The 26,058-nt window shown below is 36.0% G+C and overlaps 1 protein-coding gene across 1 annotated transcript; it reads right to left on the bottom strand.

Moving 5' to 3' along the window:
* Window positions 1-389: 389 nt before the first annotated feature.
* On the bottom strand, window positions 390-25,461 carry SLC5A12 (solute carrier family 5 member 12). Its single transcript, XM_087718929.1, has 15 exons — window positions 24,827-25,461; window positions 22,478-22,543; window positions 18,903-18,954; window positions 18,200-18,267; window positions 16,360-16,514; window positions 13,346-13,486; window positions 12,129-12,258; window positions 10,506-10,594; window positions 8,047-8,159; window positions 6,391-6,458; window positions 5,209-5,295; window positions 4,748-4,917; window positions 4,330-4,433; window positions 2,203-2,330; window positions 390-1,139 (listed from the first exon to the last, which is right to left on the bottom strand). The coding sequence occupies exons 1-15, from the start codon at window positions 25,181-25,183 to the stop codon at window positions 1,002-1,004; spliced, it is 1,866 nt and encodes a 621-aa protein (XP_087575055.1). The 5' UTR covers window positions 25,184-25,461; the 3' UTR covers window positions 390-1,001.
* Between the last annotated feature and the right edge of the window lie 597 nt (window positions 25,462-26,058).

The following is a 26,058-nucleotide window of genomic DNA, read 5'->3' as shown; positions in this document are numbered from 1 at the left end:
GGAACAAAAAAAGATCTTAATGTTGGTCTCAGCTCTTGACATGTTCATGCCTACATCCATATTGTTTTCTTGATAAAAGTTTCTTTCTTCTTCATATACCTTGAGGAATGGTACAAGATGATCTTTTTCAGTGGCAGCAAACTGAAGTCGAGGGCTGGACTTGGTGGTGCTGCCGAGTGCCATTGTTTAGGGTGGACTACATGGGGGAGTGGGGAGACAGAGATTGTGAATTGTTTCTTTTTTGGTGTGTGTGTGTGTGTGTGTGTGTGTGTGTGTATGTGTGACATTCCAGCAGAGTCAAATTAAGTATTTACTGAATTTGACAGATTGAGCCCAACAGGTTTGCAATCACTGTCCTAAATTAACAAATGATTCAGTCCAGACATATATTCATTCATAAATCCTTTATTTGGAAGCCTATAAAACATGGCGGGAAATAACCTTCCAGAGATTTAAAAAAAATCCCCGATGCTATAATAATAATAATAATATTCAATTTATATGCTGGCTTGCACTTTTAACCCAGGGTTTGGTTTCCCACTTTTGTTACTGTCGGTTCACTCAGGAACGGGCTTCACGCATGCACATGCTTAATGCGTGCTATGCACGCATGCATAGTAGTAAAAAAATTGCTTCTGTGCATGCGCAGAAGCAAAAAACAAGATAGAACTGGTTTGGAGGCATGGCCAGTTGAGTTACTACCTGGTCTGAACCAGTAAGAACCCACCTCTGTTTTAACCCCAAGGGAGCAGCATTAAAATCCAAACCATGGTATAAACAAGATGGTGGGATTCTTTTAAAAAGTTTTACTCCTTAAAGTACCGCTAGTGTTTTAGAAACCATTCCTGATCCATTATGAAACTGACCTGAATAGATATGACCCTCTATTAAATAATAAATAAATGACTTCTAAGCAAATTAGCAGACATAAATAAAGTGTGTTTTCTTCTGTTCTTATGAAATCTCTATGTCAACTATTTGTCTTCTTTTTACAATTTGTGCTAAAAATAGGATTCAGTCAAGCTTGTATTAGTGTAGGATTTCTCATCGTGGTTATAACCAGGTAAATTGTTTGTCCATCCATTCTTCAGCCCATCATTTGCATCTGCCTTTGTTTCAAAGTCAATTTTCAATTCATCCTGAGAAGAAATGTTTTTTTTAAAAAACCATTAAACGATGCAGGTGGTTACACCTAAATCCACTGCCACAACCTTAAATGGAGTGAAATGTGCCTTTCTTAGTTATATACTTAGTTATATACTGAAATAATAGTAATCTGAATCTAACAATCTGCCCATCAGCACTCTTTCAGAAATAAAGCTCCGATAATTCTATTGCTTAAAATTATACTAGCATTTTACCAGTTTTTCACTTGATTCATATTTTAATTTAAGCCTGTCCAATGAGAATTCAACTTTATCATGGTAAAAATCATCCAGCTGTAACTTGGCTAAAATAAAGACATTATCAGTCTGACTCATAGGGTTCATTAGAATGGCTGTGGAATTCTGGGAGTTTAAGTCCACACGTCTTCAACTAGCCAAAGTTAAGAAACATTGTCATAAGGTATTCAGAATTAGGGATGCTTTAGGAATTTGATATTATCAAATTCTTCTAACATAAACTTCTGAACAAAATAAATAGATTGGAACCCGATGATGGGTTTTCACACCTCCCCAAATCTATTAATGCTATTCCTAGCTCAAAACAACATGAATTTTCAATTAATTAGAAATATATATATATTTGGGCATACCAGGGGTTGTGACACTAATTACACACACACACACACACACACACACACACACACACACACACACACACACACACACACACACACACACACACACACATATATATATATATATATATATATATATATATATATATATATATATATTAGATTTTCTCCCTTTATTTATTTATCAGCACAAATTAAAAAAACATATATATATATGTATGTATGTAATTTGAAATAAAAACTATTTAGTGTTCTATCATATAAATTTTAGGATAACCTCTTAGGAACCATAAGATTTTTTTTGAAGTCCAGTCCTTAGTGAAAATGTCTTTATGGAAAAGTGATGAAAAAATTAAGCAGGGCAGGATATCAAGAAATAGGATGGAGTCTATAAGGCTCAATCCCATTCATTGCTCTAATATGTCAAACAATATGTCAAAAGAATAATACAATAAACTTACTTGAAGTTCTTTATTGTTATGATCCACTCCACACCAGCAAAACGTTTTGTATTTAGGAGACCAGAAACAAAATAGATTGCAGATTGGGCGAATTAATATTGGTTTAATATCTTTCCCTTTATTAGGACCTAGATAGAATAAAAAATCATTAATTGTCTATCAAAAAAGCAAATATTTTCTAATATTTTATACAAAATCTTAATTCTGAAAGCAGACATTTCCATGTCTTGTTAAGTCACAGTCATTCTTTTAGTATAAAATAATTAGAATCCATGTCCCTAATTCATCCAGGAGTTTCAACAAATTTTGAAATAATGTAAATCTTATCAATCCACTTGTTAGTTTTAGCAACCTACATTGGACCTTCTTCTGGTAACTGAAATTAATGTAGATTTTCTAGAAGCAGGCTACCGAAATCTTGGCTATTAATGAAACATTTAACCCAATGATTGCTGGCCATTTTATTAATTCTCACCCAAATGATTCAATTAATACAATATATGAAGTAAACTTAAAAATTACACAGGAATATATTTTGTCTTATTTGTGGTAATGATATTCCCACCGTAAGCAACAACAGGAACAAAATATGTTTGGTGATATTCAGTGTAGTGGAAACTAAAAAACAGCATTGTGAAAAACTCCACAAACATACTTTTAATCAGCAGTATTGTCAACCAAATATCAAATGCAGTTTAAATGTAAAGAAATGCTCTTAGAATGGGGGGAAGAGACAAAGACACATACAATGATGGAGCCATTCGATACTAAATAAGAAATGCTTGAAATCCTAGGGCAGTGTTGGCGAACCTTTTTGGCATCGACTGCAAAAACTGGGGACGCATGCACGCGCACACATGCTGGAGACCAGAAAAACAGCCGCCTGGTCTTCCAGTTTCAGGTGTGTATGTACACATGAAGATCAGCTGGCCACTGTGCCTGCACATGCCAGAAACCAGAAAAACAGCTGCCCGGTGCGCATGCACGTGCCAGAAACTAGAAGAGCAGCTGTCCAGCGCAAGAATGCACACTGAGCAGCTGCTCTTCTGGTTTCTGGTACTCCCATGCACGTGAAGACCAGCTGGCCGGTGCTCGAGAACCCAGAGAAGCAATAGACGATGGTTCGCATTCCCAGGGAGAAGGCTCTGTGTGCCACTTTCTTCATGCATGCTATTGGTTCACCATCACTGCCGTAGGTAATAGTTCAGTGAAGCAGAACTATTCACTCCAAGATAGATATAGATAGTTACTCCATGCTACTCATTGAAAAGCCATCTCAGCCAGTGGAATAGCTCACCAACTCATTCCAGAGGAAACCTACTTTGAAACCCTTCTGCCAAAAGGTTTTAGCTGATAGGGTCCAGAGGAACAGCCTTTTTTAGTCCCACCCTCATCCCCCACATCCTGGCCTTCCAGAAGAACCTTAAAACATGACTCTGTGGGCCTGGGGCCTTGATAGGAGTGCTTCATGCTGGGAAAATGACTGGTCTACCCCCATGTCACCTATCCTCTTGGTTTTTAGTCTTATTTAATCTTGATTGATTGATTGATTGATTGATTGATTGATTGATTTATTTATTTATTTATTTATTTATTTATTTATTTATTTATTTGTATATAGGTGATATTTTGTATTATCCTTTTATAATTTTGTAAGCCATTATCTATCTATGTCCTAATATTTACCTGAAATATGGTCTTTTGCAAATTTTAAACTATTTCTTATAGATCTTCCCCTTTACTTGTATAGCAAATATGCTGTGTTACTTCAATATTCTCTTCTCAAAGTTAAGCACATCCATTTTTTTCAAACATTCCTCATGGGACTTAGTTTCCAGCCCTCTCACCAATATCCTTCTTAAATGTGAAGCCAAAATCTGGATATAGCTCTGTGATATTCCATCTCATTTCTAGCCAAAACTTGTTCACCTCAATTGGAACTGAATGGCAACCAGATGCAATGTCTTGTTTACTCTTTGAGAAGTTAACCAGCCTTGAGAATGTCCAGATCATTAAAAGTAAAGCTATTGTTTTGCTTGTTTCAAAAAATAGTTAAAGCCCATGAGTAACAGAATAGTAAAAAATTAAGGTTGTTTTCAGGACTGGGAATATCAGAAAAGAACTGACCTGTCACAAAACTGATCAGTAGCCCTGCAATTATACATCCAAGACAGCCAACAGCACTGTAGTAGAGATATGACAAAGAATACCAGGAATCTGCTAAGTAAGGCCTGGGAAGACAAAATGGAACAAAGTCAATAGTTGCTGTGCTGTACACACAGTTCCCTTACCAATTGGGTTTAAATCCTAATACCATACAGATTATTGATAAACTTTAAAACACTCATATGTTTAATTGCAATTTAATGATACTTAACTACAACAAAATAGATACATATATAGACTTATGGTAGATAGATTGAAGACAGACAGACAGACAGACAGATGATAAAATGATTAATTGCAATAGTGGACTATAATTACTGTGGAAAGCAATTATGAACCACTGCCATAAAATATATAGATGGTTAGATAAGAATGGTACCTTTCAGGAGGTAAAGTAGGAACTATGGGTACAACCATATCAGTACTATTGCATCCAGCGGTTGAAAGGTAGAGTGGCAGAGTTTTTGATGGTGGAGCAGGATACACAAAAGCTCCAATGGCGACCCAAAATGCCAAAGTGATTCCAGTAGCAAGACCACCAAAGGCACCCTTAAACAAATGCAACCATGAAACATTATTATTGGAGTTGTCAAATACCTGTAAATCTTCTAAGGTAGGAAAAGTATTTGTCACTTCTGAAGGACATCAGCTGCAGCATATCCTAATATCTGGCAAGAGACTCATAATTTATGAAACAATAAGAAGATTGCTCATATCACATCCCAGTTAACAATGAAGTGTCATGACAGATGGATCTTTTGCTATGTTTAAAAACAATATTAAAAATCAACAAAAGCAGTAGATTATATATGCAAAGATAATGCTATTCTTGTTACTTACTTTCCAATTGGTACAAGGAAAAATAATTCCCAGTGTAAATAATCCCAGCATAGGTCCTCCACACATTCCATGAATACTAAGTGAAGCCTAGTTAGAAAATATATCACAGTTATCAAATATATACTGTATATGTCCAATTTCTATAACCTACTGTTTAATTGTTTTACAGAGAAGTTTTTTCTTGTATAGTACATGGGCAGAGGTGGTAATCAGCTGGTTCAGACCAGTTCGGCCGAATCAGTAGTGGCAACCTGCAGGTGGGCCCACCCATCCACCCCCACACTATGCTATCCTATTTAGCCACATTTTCTAAGCCGCATGCATGCATCCAAGCTGCACGTGTAAGCAAAGCGCATGTGTGGAAAGCGTGCATGCTCACATTTTCAGTGCACGGTGAACTGGTGGTAAACTTATGTGAAACCCACCTCTCTACATGGGCATACATTGAAAAAACATTTAGAAAATTCATTTCTATAATGCTATCCAACTCAAACTACCTCATCAACAATAAAAAAAGAGATGTATGTCTATCTTCAACAAGGTATGTATTTTCCAACATGTATTGCTTATTCAAATCCATTTTAAGCAGTCTTTTTATTTATTTATTAAACTCATATGAAGAGGCAACTAATCATCCTTTATTTAAATACCAGCCCTAAGATCTTGCTTGTGAAGAGACTCAAAACGTGTGCATAAATATGTAAAATTATCACAACCATAATTTCTGGTTTCTTAGGTTCATCCAGGAGATTTCTGTGGTATATGTGACAGGGTACACATGGTAAAGCAGGAGGCTCCTGCATACTTTCATGATTTAGGATTCATGAATGCAAATGAAATACAATTTAATCCTGCATATATACATTGCCTATATTTTTAAATGCCTTATTTATTCTCAAGGATAAAAGAGATAACAAATTTAATCAAAAAGAAAAGTTGTTTCAATTAAATAGGTTCCATGATTACTCTTCCTGATAATAATGCGTAGGGAAAGCAACTGATGACATATGAATATGAATGGGTTTAATAGCAGATAAGCAGACTATGAATTTAATCTGAGCAGAGTTTTCTGGACTTTTAAAACCATCTGTCACACTTTCTCACTATGGAAGTTGAAACTTCCTTATTCAGGGAGGATTATACAAATTCAAGGTCATACCAAAATTTTAATTGTTTAGTTACCTGCACAACACCACCCATGAGTGATGCAGCTACAGCCATTGTAGTACACAACCCTCCAAATAGTACGCCTAGAGAAAAGGAAACAGTTTTCATTATATATATTCAAATATATTTTCATCAGATTGTTGACAACCTGTGGATGGGTTCTAAAATTTCCTCCTATCAAAAGAACATTTCCTGAGATTTACTCTATATGGGACTTTTCAGAAAGCAGGAAGTTTGTGATGGAATATTTGCCCATTCTTCCCTTCTCCTTTAACTTCCTTAATTGCCTGAAACTTTCACAGAAGCTTTTCATAAAAAATAACTAGTTAAAGGGAGATGAGAAAATCAGTTGAAATCAGGTTCACATTTGCTCCTTTAGCAGAAATTCCCAAGAGATTTTCAACCTATTATTCCTAACTGCATTATGCAATATGATGCTGACACCTTCATTTTGGCACTTGCTTTAAAATAATATTTTTCCCTTTGATGTTGCTATTTTGAAGACACTGAAAGAAAAAACTTCAAATTTCAATTACTCATGGATAGAAGCCAGTGTAATTAACAACGAAAGCATCTTTTTAATGGCTTACTTTGCAGGAAAAAAGTTACAACAGTTATCTATCATATTTTTCATTTAAAATCATGTTCATAGGTCATGATAGTAAATATCAATAAGCGAAGCTTTCATTCTATTATGATGCCACAGAATGACATTTCCATGATCTCTTTGAGCATAAATATTTAAGTCACAGTCTATCAAAGTAATCCAATCTCTTACTTGACTATTCATATGTATTGATGACTCTGCTTTTAGCTGCTAGGTTGTATCTTTGTTTGAATCCATTGTCTTTCAAGGATGGTCAATAGATTAAAAATTTATGCCTTAATCAATGTGTACAGATTATAAGGAAGCACTAACTTCCTTTAAGATAGTTAATATCAGAGGTGGGTTGCAGGAGGTATGCCCCAGTACAGGTGTACCAGTGCCTTCCTGGAGCATCAGGTACTGTTCTGGTACGGTGCTCTGGAGGGCCTGGCCGCCTTACCTGTCTTTAAATTCTTTGGCGCTTCCACACATGGCACATACCATGCCTGCATGATGCTCCACTGAGCAGCTGGAGTATCGTGGAGGCTCACAGAGGTGTCGCTGGATGGTAAGATGCATGCACGTGCTGCGCATGTTCATGTGGAGGACATCAGGCCCCATTGCAATTGTACCGATTGCAACGGGATCCAAAACCCACCACTGGTTAATATGCAGTGTTTTTAAGCCTACAGCTCAGAAAAAGGTGGAACACACTAAATTAGCTCAATGATGATTCTATTAATCCTCCCTTGATTTTTTTATAAAACTATAGTTTATGTGCAGCTGATTAGGAACCCAACATCTCTGGATATACTGCTCCAAAATTATTGCTGATAATTTGAGATGATAAACATCTCAAAGGGGAGCAAATCATCAATAAATAATCATACCTTTCTTTGCATACACTGATAAGAGAAACTGTGTATAATTTATGGCCCAGACACAGCCCTTGTGATATTGTATTAAGGACTTTTGAAAAGTGGCATATCATTTAAACATATCAGTTTTAAAGACATTTTCATTTTGAACAATAGATTAAAAAACATTTTATTTAAAGTTAAGAAAAGGTCATATTTTCCACCTACATAAGCCTTTGCTGGTCCAAGTGCTTGCACGATTAGACAGTTTTGGAAAAAAGTTCTTGACAAAATCTTCAAATGTTACTGTTGCCAGAGCATTTATACTTGCAGCCACAGTGCTATAAAAATAAGCATGTACAAGGTCAGAACTACAGATTAGTCCTTAAACTGTGACTTGTCCTGGGACAAGTAATGCTAAATTATTTCCACCCATCTACCAAATAGCCCAGTATTGCAAAACAAGTAAAAAGTAAAAGAAGAAATAAATATGAGGCAAATCAAATAAAAGAAAGAAGGATTTGAACAAACTGCCTGTTCTATATTGCTAATACTGCCACCATCACTCTGTATGGTAAGATAGCTGAATCTTCTGTTCCACAAATAATAATAATTATTATTATTATAATGTCGCTAACATTCAAGATGTCTTTATATAATATACTAAACCTGGATTAAAGCATAATTGCTTGTTCTTATAACATGCTATGCCTAAACAAAATAGGTCATGTGGTTGCTTGGTTCATAACCTACTAAAATAGTGGGATTCCTACAACTTCCATTCCATTTTAGCTTAGATTAGCATGTTGTTGTGTGAATTTAGACTTTGCCCAATAGAGCCAGATTAGAAATTGTGAAACTGGGAAAAAGTACACTTTATTTGAGGGCAAGAATTTATCTAGCTGCATTCCCTGAACAGAGATTACTTATGGGCTTCAGACATTATTATACACTATGGTTTGCTGTAATCCTAACTTCTTCTTCATATGATTCCCTAAATTAAAATTAAATAAGCATCATTGATTAATACAGTGAATGAATACATTTAAACTATGTGAATACTTACGTTGCAGCTTATCTTATTTTTGAGACAAGGTTTACTAGTATCCTCATAGCTAAGGATTATGATATTTTTACTATTTCTTTTATTTTTTATTAATTTTGTATTAGTTTATAAAAATATAAAATACAAAGAAAAATAAAATGAGAAAGTAAACGAGGAAAGGGGAAAGGAAAAAGTGTAGGGTCGAGAGGAAAAACAGACAAGCTTTAACTTCCAATTCTTTCTAGTGAAGTAGAATAAGGTTACAACATACAGCCTTGACTTTTACTTTTACATAGTAATATATACTAGCCATTTCTATAACAACAAACCTATATAATCAACAAAGTCAAAGTTTCATTTTTTTCCACCTCAAGCACAAAGTCCAGAAGTAATTTCCAAGCAGAAACAAAGTTAGCTGCGTTCTTTCCTTTAATTAAAGTGGTCAGTTTAGCCATCTCTGCTAACTCCATCAGCTTTTGCAGTCAGTCATCCCTTATGGGAATTAAAGTATCTGGTCATTTTTGTGCATAGACCATTCTTGCTGCTGGATATTTTTTTACTATTTCTGCATCTCACATTGCTTTTCCATGGCTCTCTTTTCTTCCTTCAGGGAGGACCTGGCATATATGACTTCTCTTGCAATAAACATGGAAATATTTTACATTAGCACAGTTATCCCTTTTTTATATAAACAGAAGTTCTGCTTCCATTACTTGAATGGTTAAACTCTTCATACAGTAACTGATTATGTGATCATGCAATGACATTAATGCTACAGTGTCAAAAGAGTTTTCATACATGAAAATGTTGTGCAAGGAGGTATAATTTGTTTCTTTGTTGTTGTTCTTGTTTGTTTCTTTTGAATTGGTGTTGATTCCTAGCAACTTCTTGGCAACATTTTTGGAAATGGTTGCCATTGTTTCCTTCCCAACACTGAGGGTGAATGACCCAAGATCACTCAGTTGGCTTTGTGCCTAAAGGAAGAAACTCATGGTCTCACCAAGCTGGGTCTCATGACGGTGTGAATAAAGTTTACTAAGATCTCTGGATAGTTTTACGGAGGATACTTAAATAGTTACCTTCAAGGAAAAATTGAAGCATTAAGATAGTCAACATATTATTACATTTTATCTATTTTAGTTTTCCTTCCAGCTTCTTCCAAAAATCTCTTTCTTTTTTGCCTCCCTCCCAATCCTACAAATGCAACATCTTCCAAGGAACAAGGAATTGATGGAATAACTAATTTTCCTATTACAAATGGGACATTATTCTATTCCTAAGAATAAGCAGCCTTTGCCTCAAATCGCCTGTACTCATCCTGGCCTTCTGATTTTCTGATTTCTTAAAGAATAATTAATGCTAATACTCTAATGTATGGCACATACATTATCGAATGCATGTAGCACGCACACACACACATAATCTAACAGCACATAGATGATACCATGTTTTTAAAATAAATTTAGAAAGAGAAGATAATCTGTCTGTCAAGTTCCCTGCAGGCTTTGCACTGAGAAAGGCAAAGAGTGGGCAGCATTTCATTGTAGGAAGAGGAAAGGAAGGACACAAGGCAGCTTTTCAAGAACTTCATTCCCTTCCACTTGGTTTGACACACCTCCATTAAATCCAGCATAGGACAGACCTTAGTGTTCCACTGAATGCACATGCAACAAATAGGCCTGGAAGTCCAGGAGCCGATGAAAATATTATCATCACAAAATATGGCATTAACTGGAGAGAGAAAAAAGGAGAGAAAGAAGATTAGGAACACTCTTGCTATACAGAGCAACCTTAATGCAAATATAAACTGATCTCTTGAACTCCACAAATCTCAGGGTAAAGAGCACCATCATGTGCACAAAGGAAGACACCTCTGTGCTTCATTTTCCAGTGAAATAAATGAAGCTAAAGGGCAGAGGGCCTTTGTTCCTGTAACATGGTGAGTGTAGGGTTTAGATTTCAAGAGGGAATGGACACATTGGACAGCCTGTATGGTGGCTGATTCATCAAGAAGAAATATGACCTATAAAGTGATAATTCCCCCATACCAATTCTATCTTAGATACCCAATGCAAGATCAAAGTGATGGGGATACGATAATGGAGAGAGGAATACCTACATGCTGAAAGATCAATCTTCACCACTTCCTGGCAATGGAGATCCCATCCTGAGAAAATTGCTACCAGGTGTAGATAAATTGTCTACAGATAAACTGTCTTCCTTCTCTTTAATTTGCCCACCATTCTTTGCGGTAGATTAAAAAAATGCTAGGACATCAACCAGAAGAGGTATAACCAGAATTTGGGGTTTATCATATCCTCTCCAATTTTTGAATTTTTATAAAGAAAAACATTATACTTGGGGGGGAAAGCTTTAAAAAGAAGATAAGATAAGATAGCCTTTATAGTCATTTTTTCCTGATGGGCATTCTGGCACACATTAAAAATGAAATTCTGTTGCCTGCTTTTAAAAGTGTACACATATATAACACACATATAGATATTCTATACATATACATAGGTATATTCCTACACCCTAACAAATAAATACATATAAATATTAATCACTGTCCATCAACACTCTCCAAGAAATAAGGTCAACTTAGTAGGGTTTCAAGCCACAAAGAATATTATTGCCCATTGACTTTCCATTGTCCTTCTTCACTAAGCTAAATGGACTAATTATCTAACTCATATAGATCTTTTATGCTCTTCTGCTGTTAGACCAGACCTTTCAGACTCTGCCCACATCCTGGAATTCGACCCTGTTGGGGCTCAATATTGATTCAGCCTTCCATCCTTCTGAGTTGGGTAAAATGAGGACCCAGATTGTTGGGGGCAATATGCTGACATTGCAAACTACACAGAGAGTGCTGTAAAGTACTATGGGGCAGTATATAAGTAAGAACAATTGCTTTTAGTAGCTATTAATGTGCTTTCTTGCTAGTTCTACTTATTTATTAATCATATTTATATGACTGTGTCCATCTCACAAGAAATAACTATGCAGCATATAAAAAATATATGCACTAATTATTTTGTTGTTATTGTTCCTCTTCCTTTTTAATTGCTGCACATGGAACATAGATCTCAACAGGAGTATTTGCAAATGTCCCCATGTCAAGTCCCTCCATTTGCACATCATTAAAAAATGTTGCAGAAATACTCAAATAATCCTGCACCACTGAGTTCAGCACAGCTGCATTTAAAGAACAATTCCAATCACAGAACACTTCTCTGTTTACAATTTTAAATAATTTATTTACCTGATCTGGTGCTGAAATGAAATCTGCAGTCCAAGGATCACAGCTCATAAAAAAGGAATACATCACCAATCCACAGAGAACTGCACACACCAGGATGGCCCATAATCCCACCAAATTAAGGTAAAGTGCACTGAGAAGAAAAAAGATGAATTAGAAATCATTCAATAAAGAAAAAAATCATGTCTTTTTATTTTTAAAAAAAGTGTCCTGAAAATTCTTAATTCTATCTCAGAGTATGATAGCCACATTAGTTTTTGACAAGACGTTTCTTACCACAGTTAAAAGAAGCAAAGATGTAACCCTTTCTCTGTGTACCACAATAAAAGAAGTCCACAATTTGCCCCTTCGTACATAATCCCAGTAGTTTGAGATGCTCTTTTCATAATGTATTTACTTCCTGCGACTCTTTCAGTGCCCAAGATAGTTTTTTTGAAATGTACTATTAACTTTCCCTGTCCCTGACATAAATGAATGTGATTTGTGTGGAAAACAACTTGGAAAGTGATAATCCTTCACTCTGTTGTGTATTTAGATGGAAGTGGAATTTCACATTTAATATTTGAAATCCTATCTGTGTGGCTAGATACTCTGTTAAGATTGTTCATTTGTTTTCTAGTACTAATAAATGACATCAGTCTCAAAGGATGCTGGGCAACATACAAGAGCAATAAAAAGAGTAAATAAATAAATAATAATAATCACAAAAAGCAACAATCAATGCTGGTAAGAGAGTTAATTTGGTCTAGAGTGTTAGGCACCATGTAGAAAGCAGTCAGTCATTCTCGCTAAACCTGACCCACCTCACAGGGTTGTTGTGAGGAAAATAGGAGGAGGAAAATGTGATGAATATGAGTTGTTTGTAAAAAAAATAATAAAGATATGATACAAATAAATAATAAAACCAAACAAATCACAAAAAAGCAATGATAAATCCCCAATAAACCCAATAAAGGAAACCACAGTCAAAATTAGATTTAAATAATAGTTAAGGTTGTAAGGCAGAAGTCAGGAATGGGAGCTTTTTATCTCTCTCATGCTGCACAAACCTCACAAGACTAGGGAATTTTCTTCTAGCCTTCTCTCAATGGCCAGTTATGTATCCCAAGTACTATGCATAAGATAGTTCATTAAAAAAAGTTATTAATAGACTTTTCAAAATTAAAAATAATTATATTCTAATTTTAAATTACATTAACTTTGAAAGCTACAGTACTTACAGTTTGGCATGCTTTTCTGTTTTACATGAAATGCATCTTTGTATTGTGGACTGATTAACCCCATAAATTCCCAGCCAAGTAAATGTTCCTCCTACTGAGATTGTCCAAAATGTATGTCTTCTCAGCGGGTCAAAATCAAAGCTACATAAATAAAACATGAAAACTATTAATTGCCCATTGTTTAAGTAGCAGACTAATAAATTAAAACTAATTTACTTCTACCGGAATTAAGAAACTTCAAGGCAGGAATCCAGTAAACAGCTAAATAAATGCACAGATCTGGAAGGAATAGCAATAGCATGTAGACTTAGATTCTACTCCACAGTGCTTTTCAGCACTCTCTAAGATTCAGGTTCGAATCCCAGAAGCATATAGCTAGCTGATGAGCTAAATAGCTTAAAATAGATCTATATTAGTCTTCCTTTATTTCTTCATTGGTAAATATAAAATTCAATACAAAAATGGTCGTCGCAAAAGCAACTGTTTGCAAAGGATCCTGGATTGGGGCTGAAAGGCAAAATCAGAAGCAGTATGCTCCATCCCATTTTTGTGTAAACCAGATTACCCTGATAGACCTGTCTCACCGCAAATAAACACTCACTCTCTGAGTGGTTTACAATGTCAGCATATTGCCCTCAACAATCTCGTTTTGCTGATCTCACAAGAAAGGAAAGCTAAGTCAACCTCAAGACTTTGTCAGAATCAAACCCTTGGAAGTGGACAGAGTTAGCCAGCAATACTGTATTCAAATCACTGCGCCACTGGGGTGGAATTGGCTAGTTGGTGCGTCTTATAATTTGAAATCCATGTTAAAAATAAGCATTCAGGTTGCATAAGTAAAGAGATGTATATTGAAATCAGGACTCCATCTTGAAAAAGGCAACATGTACAATTCTTATTCAATCTGATCTCATAAATCAGCTCAGATTAACCAGACCCAATCTTGTTTAGCATTCTACACAAAGTTGGCTGGATGCTAAATTGGGCACCTTTGAGCAAAGAAAAATGGTGATGCACAAATAATGGATTTCACCAAGAAGAAGGTAAGAAGTTCAATGCTGGAATTGCCTAGGTGGTCATCTGGTCCAGAGCCTTATTCCTAAGACCTGCCAATGGACCCCTAAGGAAATTAAAGCAGAACAGGAGAGCAAGAGAAGATGATACTTGATTGTTCACTCACTTCTAAACCCATTAGACAAAATTAGTGGAACAGTTGATTGAAATCTGTATTTTCTTCCATTTCCTCCCTTTTAAGAGTTATGTTTTTAAGCTATATTCCTGGGACAAGGGAATAGCAAACTGCTTGCATATCACTGGTGTGAAAACTAGATAAATGTGTTCATAAAGAAATCAGGATTCAAAGCCTATTTGAAAGGCACTTTACTTTCTAAATGATTTTACTTCAACAATTACATTTGTAAGTGTATTTTTTTAATCTTTACTGTTTGGGTGGCACTGCACTATGATATTTTTTCTCCAATCCATTTTTCTGTTTCACTATTGTTTCCCCCAAATTTTATCTGCTCCCGCACAAACAAAAACATTTCATTCTGTGCTGCTCTGTCATTTCATGTTTCTGTAAACCCGATTGTGCTTTTATTCCCTTATCATTGTTCTTGCTCTTTTTTTATTATAAAAGCAACTTTTATAGAAACATATTTTGCAGTTCTCACTGAGCTACCATTCAGTTTGTAGAGCAATTCTCTGTTTTTTTGAATTGCCATTTCTTTTGCATGGGCTTTGATTTTTATGTTTTTTACCCCTTTGCTTCATTTTCCCTGTAAAGTACACCATAGTTGTTCTACTTGACATTCAATTTGATTGTATTCTGGTCGTCAAATCACTGCTGACTCTTTGTGGAACTATACCCTGTTTTAAATTGCTTGATGACTACATTTTATCCCTTCAGTCTCAGGTTTGCCTGGGATTCTTCACATTTCACATACCAGATTTCAAGAAATTTTATTTTAATACCTTTCGAGGGTGGTGGAGGAATGAGACATGATTGGCTTCCTCACATTGGTTATAATACCTATGAAACCATAACATGTTTTAGGGTCCAGATGTACTAAACCAGATATTCATTTTTAAGGCACTAATCGTTTTTCTTAGTATTCCAAATAACATGAGAAATAACTCAAATCTGAAAATAGCAAGGATAAATTTATTTTGGGATGCCTAGATCAAAAAGTAGATACTTTAATTTATCTGGTATAATTATTGTTTTAAAGATTTTGAGGAATATCATTTCGAGTTTCATATACTCCCACTATATACTTGATAATGTGTATTACTGACACATGTATTAACTGAACAATATGGCCTTATGTTTTAGAAGTTTCTAAAATACCTAGAATTTTAGTGTTTTAAGCTAGATGTTGTGCTTAAATGAAAACAGTAATGCAATTCTTTAAAGTTAAACTGTGAAATGATATTAATATGTAATATATTTGTTCTGTGAAGGAAGAATAGGAATCACCATTTTTGGAAAATCAGCAGAAAATATTACTTTGGGTTTACTGAATCCCACACAGGGGTCCAGAGTTTTTAAAACAAGGTGGGGACTTTTGATTCTCTTTGTTGGTGATGTAAGAAATTGGAAGGTTTTTTAACTCCTATGATTTGGATCCATTCTGTTATAGTTTGGATTTGGTGTCAAATTAATATATAGTTTAATTTAATTTTGAAAGAAATAAAGAGGTATTCTCCAATTCTTAGTTATTCTACTTGCAGTATGAGCCAAAGAGTTTCATTCCTCCATCATGCGTACTAAGCCTGTAGAATTGGGGGGTGGGGGTGGCTAACATTTTATCTTCTCCTTGACTTTACCATTCTTGGAAAATTTCTACCATTTTCAGGGTATGTCAAATCAAAGGTTTAAAATACACTCCCATACATAGATATTGCTACAAAGTTAAAAATTATTATCTTTCATTTTTGACATGAAACCCCAAAAAACTATAAACCTATCATTATAAACACCAAATCAGATCATGAGAAGCCATTGTACTTACTCAAAGATATTGAGACGAGATCCATTTTGAGCAGTTTCCCAAACGTTTCCAATACCTCCAGTCTTAAAAGTTCCTTGAATTAAAACTGTCAGGAACCCAACCAGCATAACAATCAGTTGAAAGGCATCTGTCCAGACAACAGCTTTCAACCCTCCCTAATTCAAAGAAAAAGATAATATTGTGTTTATCTTGATTTTGAGTTGCACCAATTCAGTTTAAAACTCTAATTCCAGCAAGGTTTTATTATGTTGAATACTGATTAGTCCCTTTCTTTCTACCCACAGCCAATTGTTAGTGCATCATAGGACAGAATTCACATACAAGATACTTTCTCTTCAGTGATAATTCACAATAATCACATGCTTTAGAATAGACTATGAACAGAGGTGGTATTCAGCAGGTTCTGACCAGTTCTGGAGAACCAGTAGTAGAAATTTTGAGTAGTTCAGAGAACCAGTAAATGCCACCTGTGACTGGCGCCTCCCTCATCTATTCTCTGTCTCCTGAGTCCCAGCTGATTCAGAGAAAATGGGGATTTTGCAGTGACCTTCCCCTGCCACGTCTACCAATCCATGTCACACCCACACAACCAGTAGTAAAAAAAAATGAATCCCATCACTGACTATGAGTGATCCAAGAATATGGGCCACTCATAGTCTACCAATGAATTTCCACTCATTGGTAAGCCTTCCCTTCAATCCTACATAGGCTTTTCAGCCATTTCCCTAAGTAAATGGTTGAAAACTGAATAAAGGAAAAGGAATAAAGGCTTAAAACTGAATAAAGGACAGGATAGTTGATGCATGATTATTTTAAGCCTGAGCACAGCTCCCAAATATTTATTTATTAATCCCAATTAGGGATCACTTGTCTCCAATAGTTTCTGTCCATCTAGCATGTTCCAGTAGAGTAAGTATACTCCAGGTCTCTTCTATGAAATGACATCATTTTTAAAAAATTAAGGAAGTATGACTTTTTCGTTGTACCTCCAACCTTCTGGAAACAGCAATCACCCAGAGGTGAGGACAGTGCCCTCTTTCTGTGGGTTTTAGGAAGTTCTTAAAATTTGCTTTTGGGCGCTGCCTTTTTTTTCTCTTTTTTTGCATGGCTGCCTATGGATATATTATATGGCTGCCTATAGAATTTAGGCTTTATCTGTTTTTATGGATTTGGGAGGAGGTATATGCTCTCCAGAATTCAGCAGAGGTAGGCAGGCATGATAAATGTAATTGATAAATAAAGTAGGGTTTTAGATCATTTGGAGAAATAGTGTGCATGGAGGTAACATAAAATAAGATATGGTTGCAAGTTATATACTCACTTTCACTCTATCGTGTATTTAAATAATTGGGAAAAAATACCTCTATTGAAAGCACATTTAACTGAACAAAAGTATGGTTTAGGTGAATATTTTGAAACAAATCATACATTTGAGACTATAAAATGTTTGATTTTTGTAGAAAAAAATACTGAAGTTTTCAAGTTCATCTTAATATTTGTGGTCAACTGTAAAACCTCATTAGAATATAAATGCCAGTTATTTAGCAATAGCAATAGCAATAGCAGTTAGACTTATATACGACTTCATAGGGCTTTCAGCCCTCTCTAAGCGGTTTACAGAATCAGCATATTGCCCCCAACAACAATCCGGGTCCTCATTTTACCCACCTCGGAAGGATGGAAGGCTGAGTCAACCCTGAGCTGGTGAGATTTGAACAGCTGAACTGCTGAACTGCAGTCAGCTGAAGTAGCCTGCAGTGCTGCAGTTAACCACTGCACCACCTCGGCTCTCAACCATTCCTCTAAAAACACTTATAGTTGAACTACAGCAGAAACATACCAGTGTACAGTAGAAGGTGCAAACGATTCCTGTTGCAAATACTGAGCCCCAGAGATTAAATCCTGTCACTGGAAAATCAAAGGGAGTGTAATGAGATATACTTCGGGTTACTTTAAAAAAAATCAAATTAACTATAGTTGTTTATTTTTAAATATACAATAGTATGAGAGAAAGTACTGTTACTTAATCTGTTGCCATCATTTTCTTTTATGTGCTGCAGAACTAAAGTTCGTTTCCACCTTTTATAGTCTTTTGTTTTCGTTTGCACAGGTGGTAAATTCAGTTTGCCAAATACATGGGCCAAATCTCAAGAGAAAGAAAAAGAATGCCTATCATCCTCCCCCCAAAAAACTATCATTTGCAGGAAACACCAGATCAATAAGTGAGAAACCTCAGCTTTATCCTGTTTCACATTACGTAAGACATTAAAGTAACGGGCTGGAAGGACAGAAAATGTCAAAGTACAGAAGAAAGTCTTAATCTATTATCTTAAAATGGGCCCTTTGCCCAGAACTTGAGAAAACTATTCAGAATCTATCTTCTCTAGTTACTTTTTAGCAAAAGGGGAGGGGAGGGGTAACATATGTATATCAGACTGAATAAAAGGAAAAGTAAGGGGGAAGGGAGTTTCCAGATAGGCAGATAACAGAAAACAAATTTCCCTTTTCTCCTGTCCTTTTCAAGTCAACAACAAAGCACTTACCTTGATTGAGAGCCAAAGCTGGAGCATAAACTACCACTCCTGTGTAAAGGATCTATAAAGAGTAGAAAAAACTATTAGTAAGTATTTCAAAGGGAATATTCATAGGGAGAAAAATCAAAAGAAGAAGGAGATTCATCTGGGATCATATTCCAAGGTTTTGACTGGAAAGTGGCTGGCACCCAGAGGCAGGCTTACACACAAGTGGAAATATATTATTTATGAACGATATTCATTCATTCCTCTACATTGTCTGCCTCATTTTCCCTCAGTTTACAATGCCTTTAACATCTGTATGACCATGTCCATCTTTTAGGTTGAAAATACTAACAGCAGTTCAAGCTACTACTAGCAGGAAAAATACCCATGATTCTTGTCCTAAATAATGTAGATTGATTTCTAGATTGTAACATAGATATGTTACATATTTTAGACTAGGCTTCAAAAAAAGAACTCAAAATGGATAAAATTCATAGAATATTATTGAGCCACTTGTGGTCTGTTTTAACCCATATGATTCAGGGGTGGGTTCTGACTGGCATTACTGCCAGTCTGCTTATGGGTACATGTGGTCGCACATGGTTGTGCTGTACGCATGCTGTGCATGCATGCTCAGTTCGATAGAAATTGTTTTGTGCATGCGCAGAAAAACAAGATCGCAACAGTAACTGTATCAACCGGGGAACTGGTTCAGAGGCATGGCCAGCCTGGGTCGCTGTTGGTTCTGTGACCCAGGCCGGCATAACACTACTGGTTTGGCCAAACCGGGCCAAACCTTTGATATGATTGCTTTGAAAAATCTGCACAAAAATATCTTGTACATGAGTTCTGATCTCTAGAAGTGATGGACCTCAAGTTCCCCCAGTTCCCATCTCAATTTGGCCTTCCTGTAATTTCATTAACTGATGACACCAGAAATGTTGGAATGTACAAAGGTAAATCATAATAATTAAATGTATTTAATTGATACATTTGAATCTATACTGTGGTTTATTCAGAAAATTACACAGCTGTTTTAACTGAAATTTATTCTGTGGTAAGGCTGTAATGCTTAAAGTTAGAAGTTTGGGGAACTCTTTGAACTTTTCTCAACGTATTATGATGTCTTATTTTAATCAGAGGTAATTTTGTATGCATGTGTGAATGATCCTAATCTGAAGCAAATCCACAGAATAAACCAATCAGCCTAACATCAGTACCTGGAAAGAAACTAGAAAAGACTAAAAAAAAATCTGCAAACATCTAGAAACATAAAGTTATAACTAGAAGTCACAATGTGTTTATTAAAAACAGATCATACTTTAATAAAGTGACTAAATTAGAAGACCAGTGAAATGCCATTGGCATAGTTTATTTAGAGTTCAGTAAGGCATTCGACAAAGTATACCACAACCTAGCTCTTAGTAAGCTAGAAAAATATGGGATAGACAGCATCGCTACCAAATGGATTTGTAACTGGCTGACAAACCATACTCATCAAGTAGTTCTTAATGGTACCACATCTATATGGAAGAAAGTAAACAGTGGGGTATCACAAGATTTTATCTTAGGCTCTGTAGTCTTCAATATCTTCATAAATGATTTAAATGAGGGAATAGAAGAACTTATCAAATTTGCAGATGACATTAAGCTAATAGGAATAGCCAACGCAAGCTCAGAATCCAAAAAGATCTTGACAGACTTGAACAATCCAACCAAATGAAATTTAATGTGGAGAAAAGCAAGGCTTTACACTTAGACAAGAAAAAACAAAGGTACAAGTACAGATTATTAGGCAAAACCTGGCTCAAAAATGGGACTTTGGAGTCCTAGTGGACAACCTTTTTTTTGCAGTTCTACAGAATGTCATAAAATTGCAAATTAAACCATTTCTAAAAGGTGCCAATCTACTGCTGATGCTTTTTTAAGTATGTGGAATTAATTTTAGAGAGTGGAATTCGTCTGGGAACAAACATTCCCCTAAGTAAGCAGATGCATGAAGTTGCCATCAAGAAAAGCCAATTAACCTTATAGTGCTTACAAAGCAATCTCAAACAGCAACAGAGCACTCATCTTTCCATTGGCTATTTGTGATCCACACAACACTGTTTCCTGAAAATGATTTCTTGGTATATGGTTGCCTAAGATGTTGGAGGAAGGATTTTCTCTTTATCATCTGCAAAGTACAAATAAAGATGTTCCTTAACTCCTCTGAAGCAAATCGCATTTAAAGAAATATTTACCTACCCTACCTCTGGCATTCCCTAGAAAGAAGACTGGCTTATTATTAGAAACATGAAAACCGAAATCTCACAGTTATTAAACATTCCACATTGTGAATAAAGTTATATGGATGGCTTCACAAGTTATGTGAATGCATCAATTAAAAATAGTACAGATTCTCTCTGAAATGGCCAATAAGATTGCACTGCATCCCTGGAGCATGGGAGTATGTGGTACAAACTAGTTCAAGACAAACCATCTATGACTCCTAAAGCCCTGATATGAATCTGTTCTATAATCTTCTGTATAGTGTATAGATTACACTATTTACTATATTCTAAAGTACAACATAAATGGTAGCTAAAATGTTTGCAGCAGGGATTAATTTGGAAAAACGTGCATCTTTTTACAGTCCCACAATCTATGTTGAAACCTGTTCTCATTTCTCTTGAATGCAGAATGTTATGCAGTCCAGAAAGAGTCTAGATCAGGAGTGACCTCGGTGGTGGATGAGGGTGGCCTATGGGGTGGGTGTGGCTGACTGGGTGAGCACAGCAACTGTTCAAACTGCTGGCATGTTTCCTCTTTGCATTGGTTGGATTGGGCCAAAGCCATGCTGGCCCAATGTTTCCACTTCGGATTGGGTAGACCGGGCGAAAGCTAAATGAGCTGCCCCTTACATTTTACAGTACAGCCCTGTGGGCCTATCCAATCACATCAAGGGCTGGATCTGACCTTGTGTTTGATACCCGTGGTCTAGATTCATTGTAAATGTTAGTTAATTTTAAAAAAGGTAAAGGGATCCCTACGGATTTTACTCCGCTAGTCATTGCCAACTATAGGGAGCAGTGCTCATTTCTGTTTCAAGGCCATTCAGTCAGTGTTGCCGAAAGAAATTTCCATGGTCATGTGGCCAGCATGACATAATGGAGTGCTGTTACCTTCCTGCCAAAGTGGTACTTATTTATCTAATCGCACTTGCATGCTTTTGAACTGCTAGGTGGGGATGAACGTGAGCAAGAATGGGAGTCATCATTCCAGCTGACAAGCACAGCATCTTTACCACTGAGTCATCACGCTGCCCCTATTAAATGTTAGTTAATGGGGTGATGAAAATCTAGAAAGATTATACCCTTCCATCTTTAAATGTCGAATTTGATGCTATGACAAATCAATGTGATCTAGATTCTTCTATGTCCAGAATTTTATCACTCTTTAATTTTCAAAACACTACATATATAGACATCCTCTATCACATTCACTGTGTTGTAGGAGAAAATGAAACTGATTTTGAACAAAAGATCTATCTATTCTTTGGACTAATGCCAAAATATTTTAAAATCACATTTTTCATGCAAATGAAGAAAATGTCTTACCGTTTGCAGTATGTAAATCAGGGTTGCTGCCATGCGAACAGGCTTGTTAAATCTTAACTCCAGGTACTAGGGGAAGGGATGGGTACAGTAAATAAAAATATCTGTTGCTTTATCATCCCCTGCATTACATTTTGTTCAAGAAATAGTTCCAGTAATGACTGTGAAATGATCTTCCCATAGACAATACCAGCAATTGTTTGTGTATATATGTGTGTATATGTATATGCATAATTTTTGCTTGCTTGTTTGTTTTATAATGTTTATGTAGTGTATATTGGAGGTGGTGACCCTTTGAAAGATGTATGCAATGAAATTTCATTTTAATGTATGCTGATTAGTGTACATTTAAAATGACAATAAAGTTATTCTAAGTCGAATTGGAAGTTCAATTAGTATAGGTGGTCCTTGATTTAGTGAGACAGTTGCCCCAATTTATGATCTTTCTTGCCACAGTTGTTAAGTGAATCACTGCAGTAGTTAAGAGTTACATGGTTGTTAAGTGAATCTGGTTTCCCCATGGACTTTGCTTGTCAGAAGGTCGCAAAAGGTGATCACATAACCCCAGGACACTGCAACAGTCATAAATATGAGTCAAACGTCTGAATTTTGGTCAAGTGACCATGGGGGTGCTGCAGTGGTCATAAGTATGAAAAATGGTCATAAGTCATTTTTTCCAATGCCATTGTAACTTCAAACAGTCACTAAATGAACTGTTGTAAGTTGAGGACTACCTGTAACTTGTCCTACATCCTGGAATGAAGACATGGGATTGATAGGGCCCATAACTTTATTTTACTTGCAGCAATGGTCAGCAACATTACACACGCGGGTTCAAGAATGGACTCCAGGAAGCTCTCCAGAAATGTCAAGCATTTATAAGATAACTTAAATCTCACAGAAGTCTTCATCTTTCAATATTAAAACTTGGATCTGTGTGGATATCTGCCTAAATTGTTCAATGGGTTATAAACTACACCTCCAACCAAAAAGGGTTGTCAACATTACAGAAACCTGCAGAGTGTTCTATAATTACATTTCAAAAACCCGGAGTGTATTTTCTCATCCTGAAATATTTCAGTTCTTTTGGCAAGTCAGACACTATAATTTTACATCTCTGTATGAGGGTTGAGTGGTTCCATTTATGAGATAATTGGATTCTTAATGGTTTCTAATGGGAGGTTAGTTAAGTAATCCTTTATTAAGTATTCCCCTATTAAATTATTAATCAAACAATTAAATTGTGAATGTAACATTAGGAGAAAATCCATTGTCCCAGAAACAGCCTGTCTTATTACTGAGATGGGATACTATAATCTGTAAATTACTATTTGCTACAGTTCCTTGAATTTAGTTCATATACATATTCTGGACAAGTTTAATTTGTTTCTCCATTTCATTATTCTGACTTTTTAATATGCAAATCATTCTGAGTTAGTTGGAATCAAACATTCTTTGAATCTATGTAATGAATAAAATACTACAATGATGGGAAATGTGAGAAGAAAAATGGATTTTTAAACATTGATTTTTATCTGTCTGTCTAACTTCCCTGGTCTCTCTCTCTCTCTCTCTCTCTCTCTCTCTCTCTCTCTCTCTCTCTCTCTCTCTCTCTCTCTCTCTCTCTCTCTCTCTCCCTCTCCCTCTCCCTCTCCCTCTCCCTCTCCCTCTCCCTCTCCCTCTCCCTCTCCCTCTCCCCCTCTCTCTCCCCCTCCCTCCCTCTTTCTCTCCCCTTCCCTCCCTTCCTTTCTCCCTCCCTCCCTCTCTCTCCCTCTCCCTCACTACATACACTCACACTAAGATGAGATAAGTGATTGTATGAAACAGAATCCTTATTTTTAATACTGAAATATGGGAAGAGCAGGTTTTTGTTAGCATATCATTACACCTCTTCTTTTCTATTTCAAAAAATTAATTATTTCATGTTACTGAAGATATTTGACAATGTTCTAACAGTTTAGTGAGAATTATTCTCTATCTTTGCAATCTACAGATAATTGTAGGAAATAATACATTTGTAAAAGTTGGTCATAATGGTCTCTTTCAGTTAAATAGTCTGTCCTTTAGAAACAAAAGCATGCCTGCTATTATCTAATTTATATACAAATTCATTGTAGATTTGTAGATTTTAACTCATTTTCTGTCTCCATATTAATGTAGGTTCCTCTGCATCTTGCTACCTTTTAGATATATTGTGATTGCTCTTCCCAAAATGGCAAGTTTGCAGAAGAGACGATATCCTGTCAGGTGTCTCTTATCTCAACAAAGGTAATGCCAAGATGTCTTAGATGGCCAAATGGAATGTGGTCCAGGATCTGGAGCAAGACTCACTTTCTAGAAAGGGGAACTTACCTCATAAGTGCTTGTGATCCCAGATCTGTAGAAAACAGGTAGAAAAAGTTCTGAGGTAGAAATGATGACAAAAGTATATGCTATGGCAAACAGAAGGAAAGAGGCTCCATGGCGATAGACCTCAGCTGGGGTTCCCAGCACAGTGACGGCTGACATGAAACTTGCAGTGAGGGACAGAGCCACTGGTCCACAGGTCATCTGCCTACCACCAACCAAGAAATCCCCAGAGCTTGCTTTTTTCCGCTCCTTAATTGCAAAAAAGATCCCAATGCCAGAAGAGACCAGAAAAAGGGCAGCAAAGACCAAATAGTCCCAAACGACAAAACTTTCCACCACTGGTGGGATGAACTTGCCCATGGTGGTAATTGGCTGGCTTCTTGTCAGTTTGAGCAATTCTTTTGACTGTTTAAAGAAAGACTTCCAAAAGGGAGAACAAATCTACAGTGCCATGAGTTTAGCAATTCGATTTTCCAAAAGGCAAATATAATCCAGGGTCCAATTGATATTAACTTCAGACTTCACTCCAAAGTCATGGTGCAGAGATGGTTAAAAAAAACAATTGCTTTTCATATAATGTCTTCCTGGTCAAAGAAATAGTCAAGGCTTTTGCTAATAAAGATTGAAAAAAGGAAAGATCCAAGAGTTCACACCCTTTTTATCTGAGAAACTTTATTAAGGTTAAACATTACTTTAGCACATTGAGTAACTGCATTGGATTGGTCAGCCTGTTATACAATGAACATTTAAGGGGGATAAAACCATGCTGGAACTGACCAAAGGCCTAGGATGTCCAGTACTATATTCCTGCAGCACTTGGCCAAATATCTATGAGAAATATATCAGCCAGAGATGTATGAATTAGCCTCCCCCTATAAATGCTCTTCAACAATTATGATTAAAAGCCTCTGATATTGAAACTCATATATAAGAAAATGAATTGCCAAAATAATCTAAATCTGGTTGAGTCAAAAGTTAACAAATTAATGGTCTGTGATAAGTTTAGAAGCTTTGAAACTGTAGAGATTGTTCACTTGTGGAAGATCCAGATAAACCAGTTGAAATCCTCTGGGAAATTTTTCCATTGACAAAAAGATACTCAGGCTTAGTTGCTCTCAATGCTGACAGAAATGCATATAACTTTTTTTAATACCTTAGGATCAAAACACACTACATATAACAACTCATAAGATCCAAAAGGCTATCTGTCCCTCTCTTGATCTTAAGAAAAATTA

The sequence above is a fragment of the Thamnophis sirtalis genome, unplaced genomic scaffold (genome assembly GCF_051295495.1).
Source record: "Thamnophis sirtalis isolate CommonGarterSnake01/CBP01778 unplaced genomic scaffold, rThaSir2_p1.2 scaffold_1, whole genome shotgun sequence".
NCBI classification, from domain to species: Eukaryota; Metazoa; Chordata; class Lepidosauria; order Squamata; family Natricidae; genus Thamnophis; species Thamnophis sirtalis.
This window is presented reverse-complemented; position numbering and strand designations above follow the sequence as displayed.

Excerpts from the sequence above, each read along its gene's own strand:
- SLC5A12 (XM_087718929.1), bottom strand. The coding sequence starts at position 25,183 with ATGGGCAAGTTCATCCCACCAGTGGTGGAAAGTTTTGTCGTTTGGGAC. Across the intron at positions 18,955-22,477 it reads TGATTTACATACTGCAAACG|ATCCTTTACACAGGAGTGGT; the intron begins GTAAGACATTTT and ends TACTCTTTATAG. Across the intron at positions 10,595-12,128 it reads TCATTTCAGCACCAGATCAG|TTAATGCCATATTTTGTGAT; the intron begins GTAAATAAATTA and ends TTCTCTCTCCAG.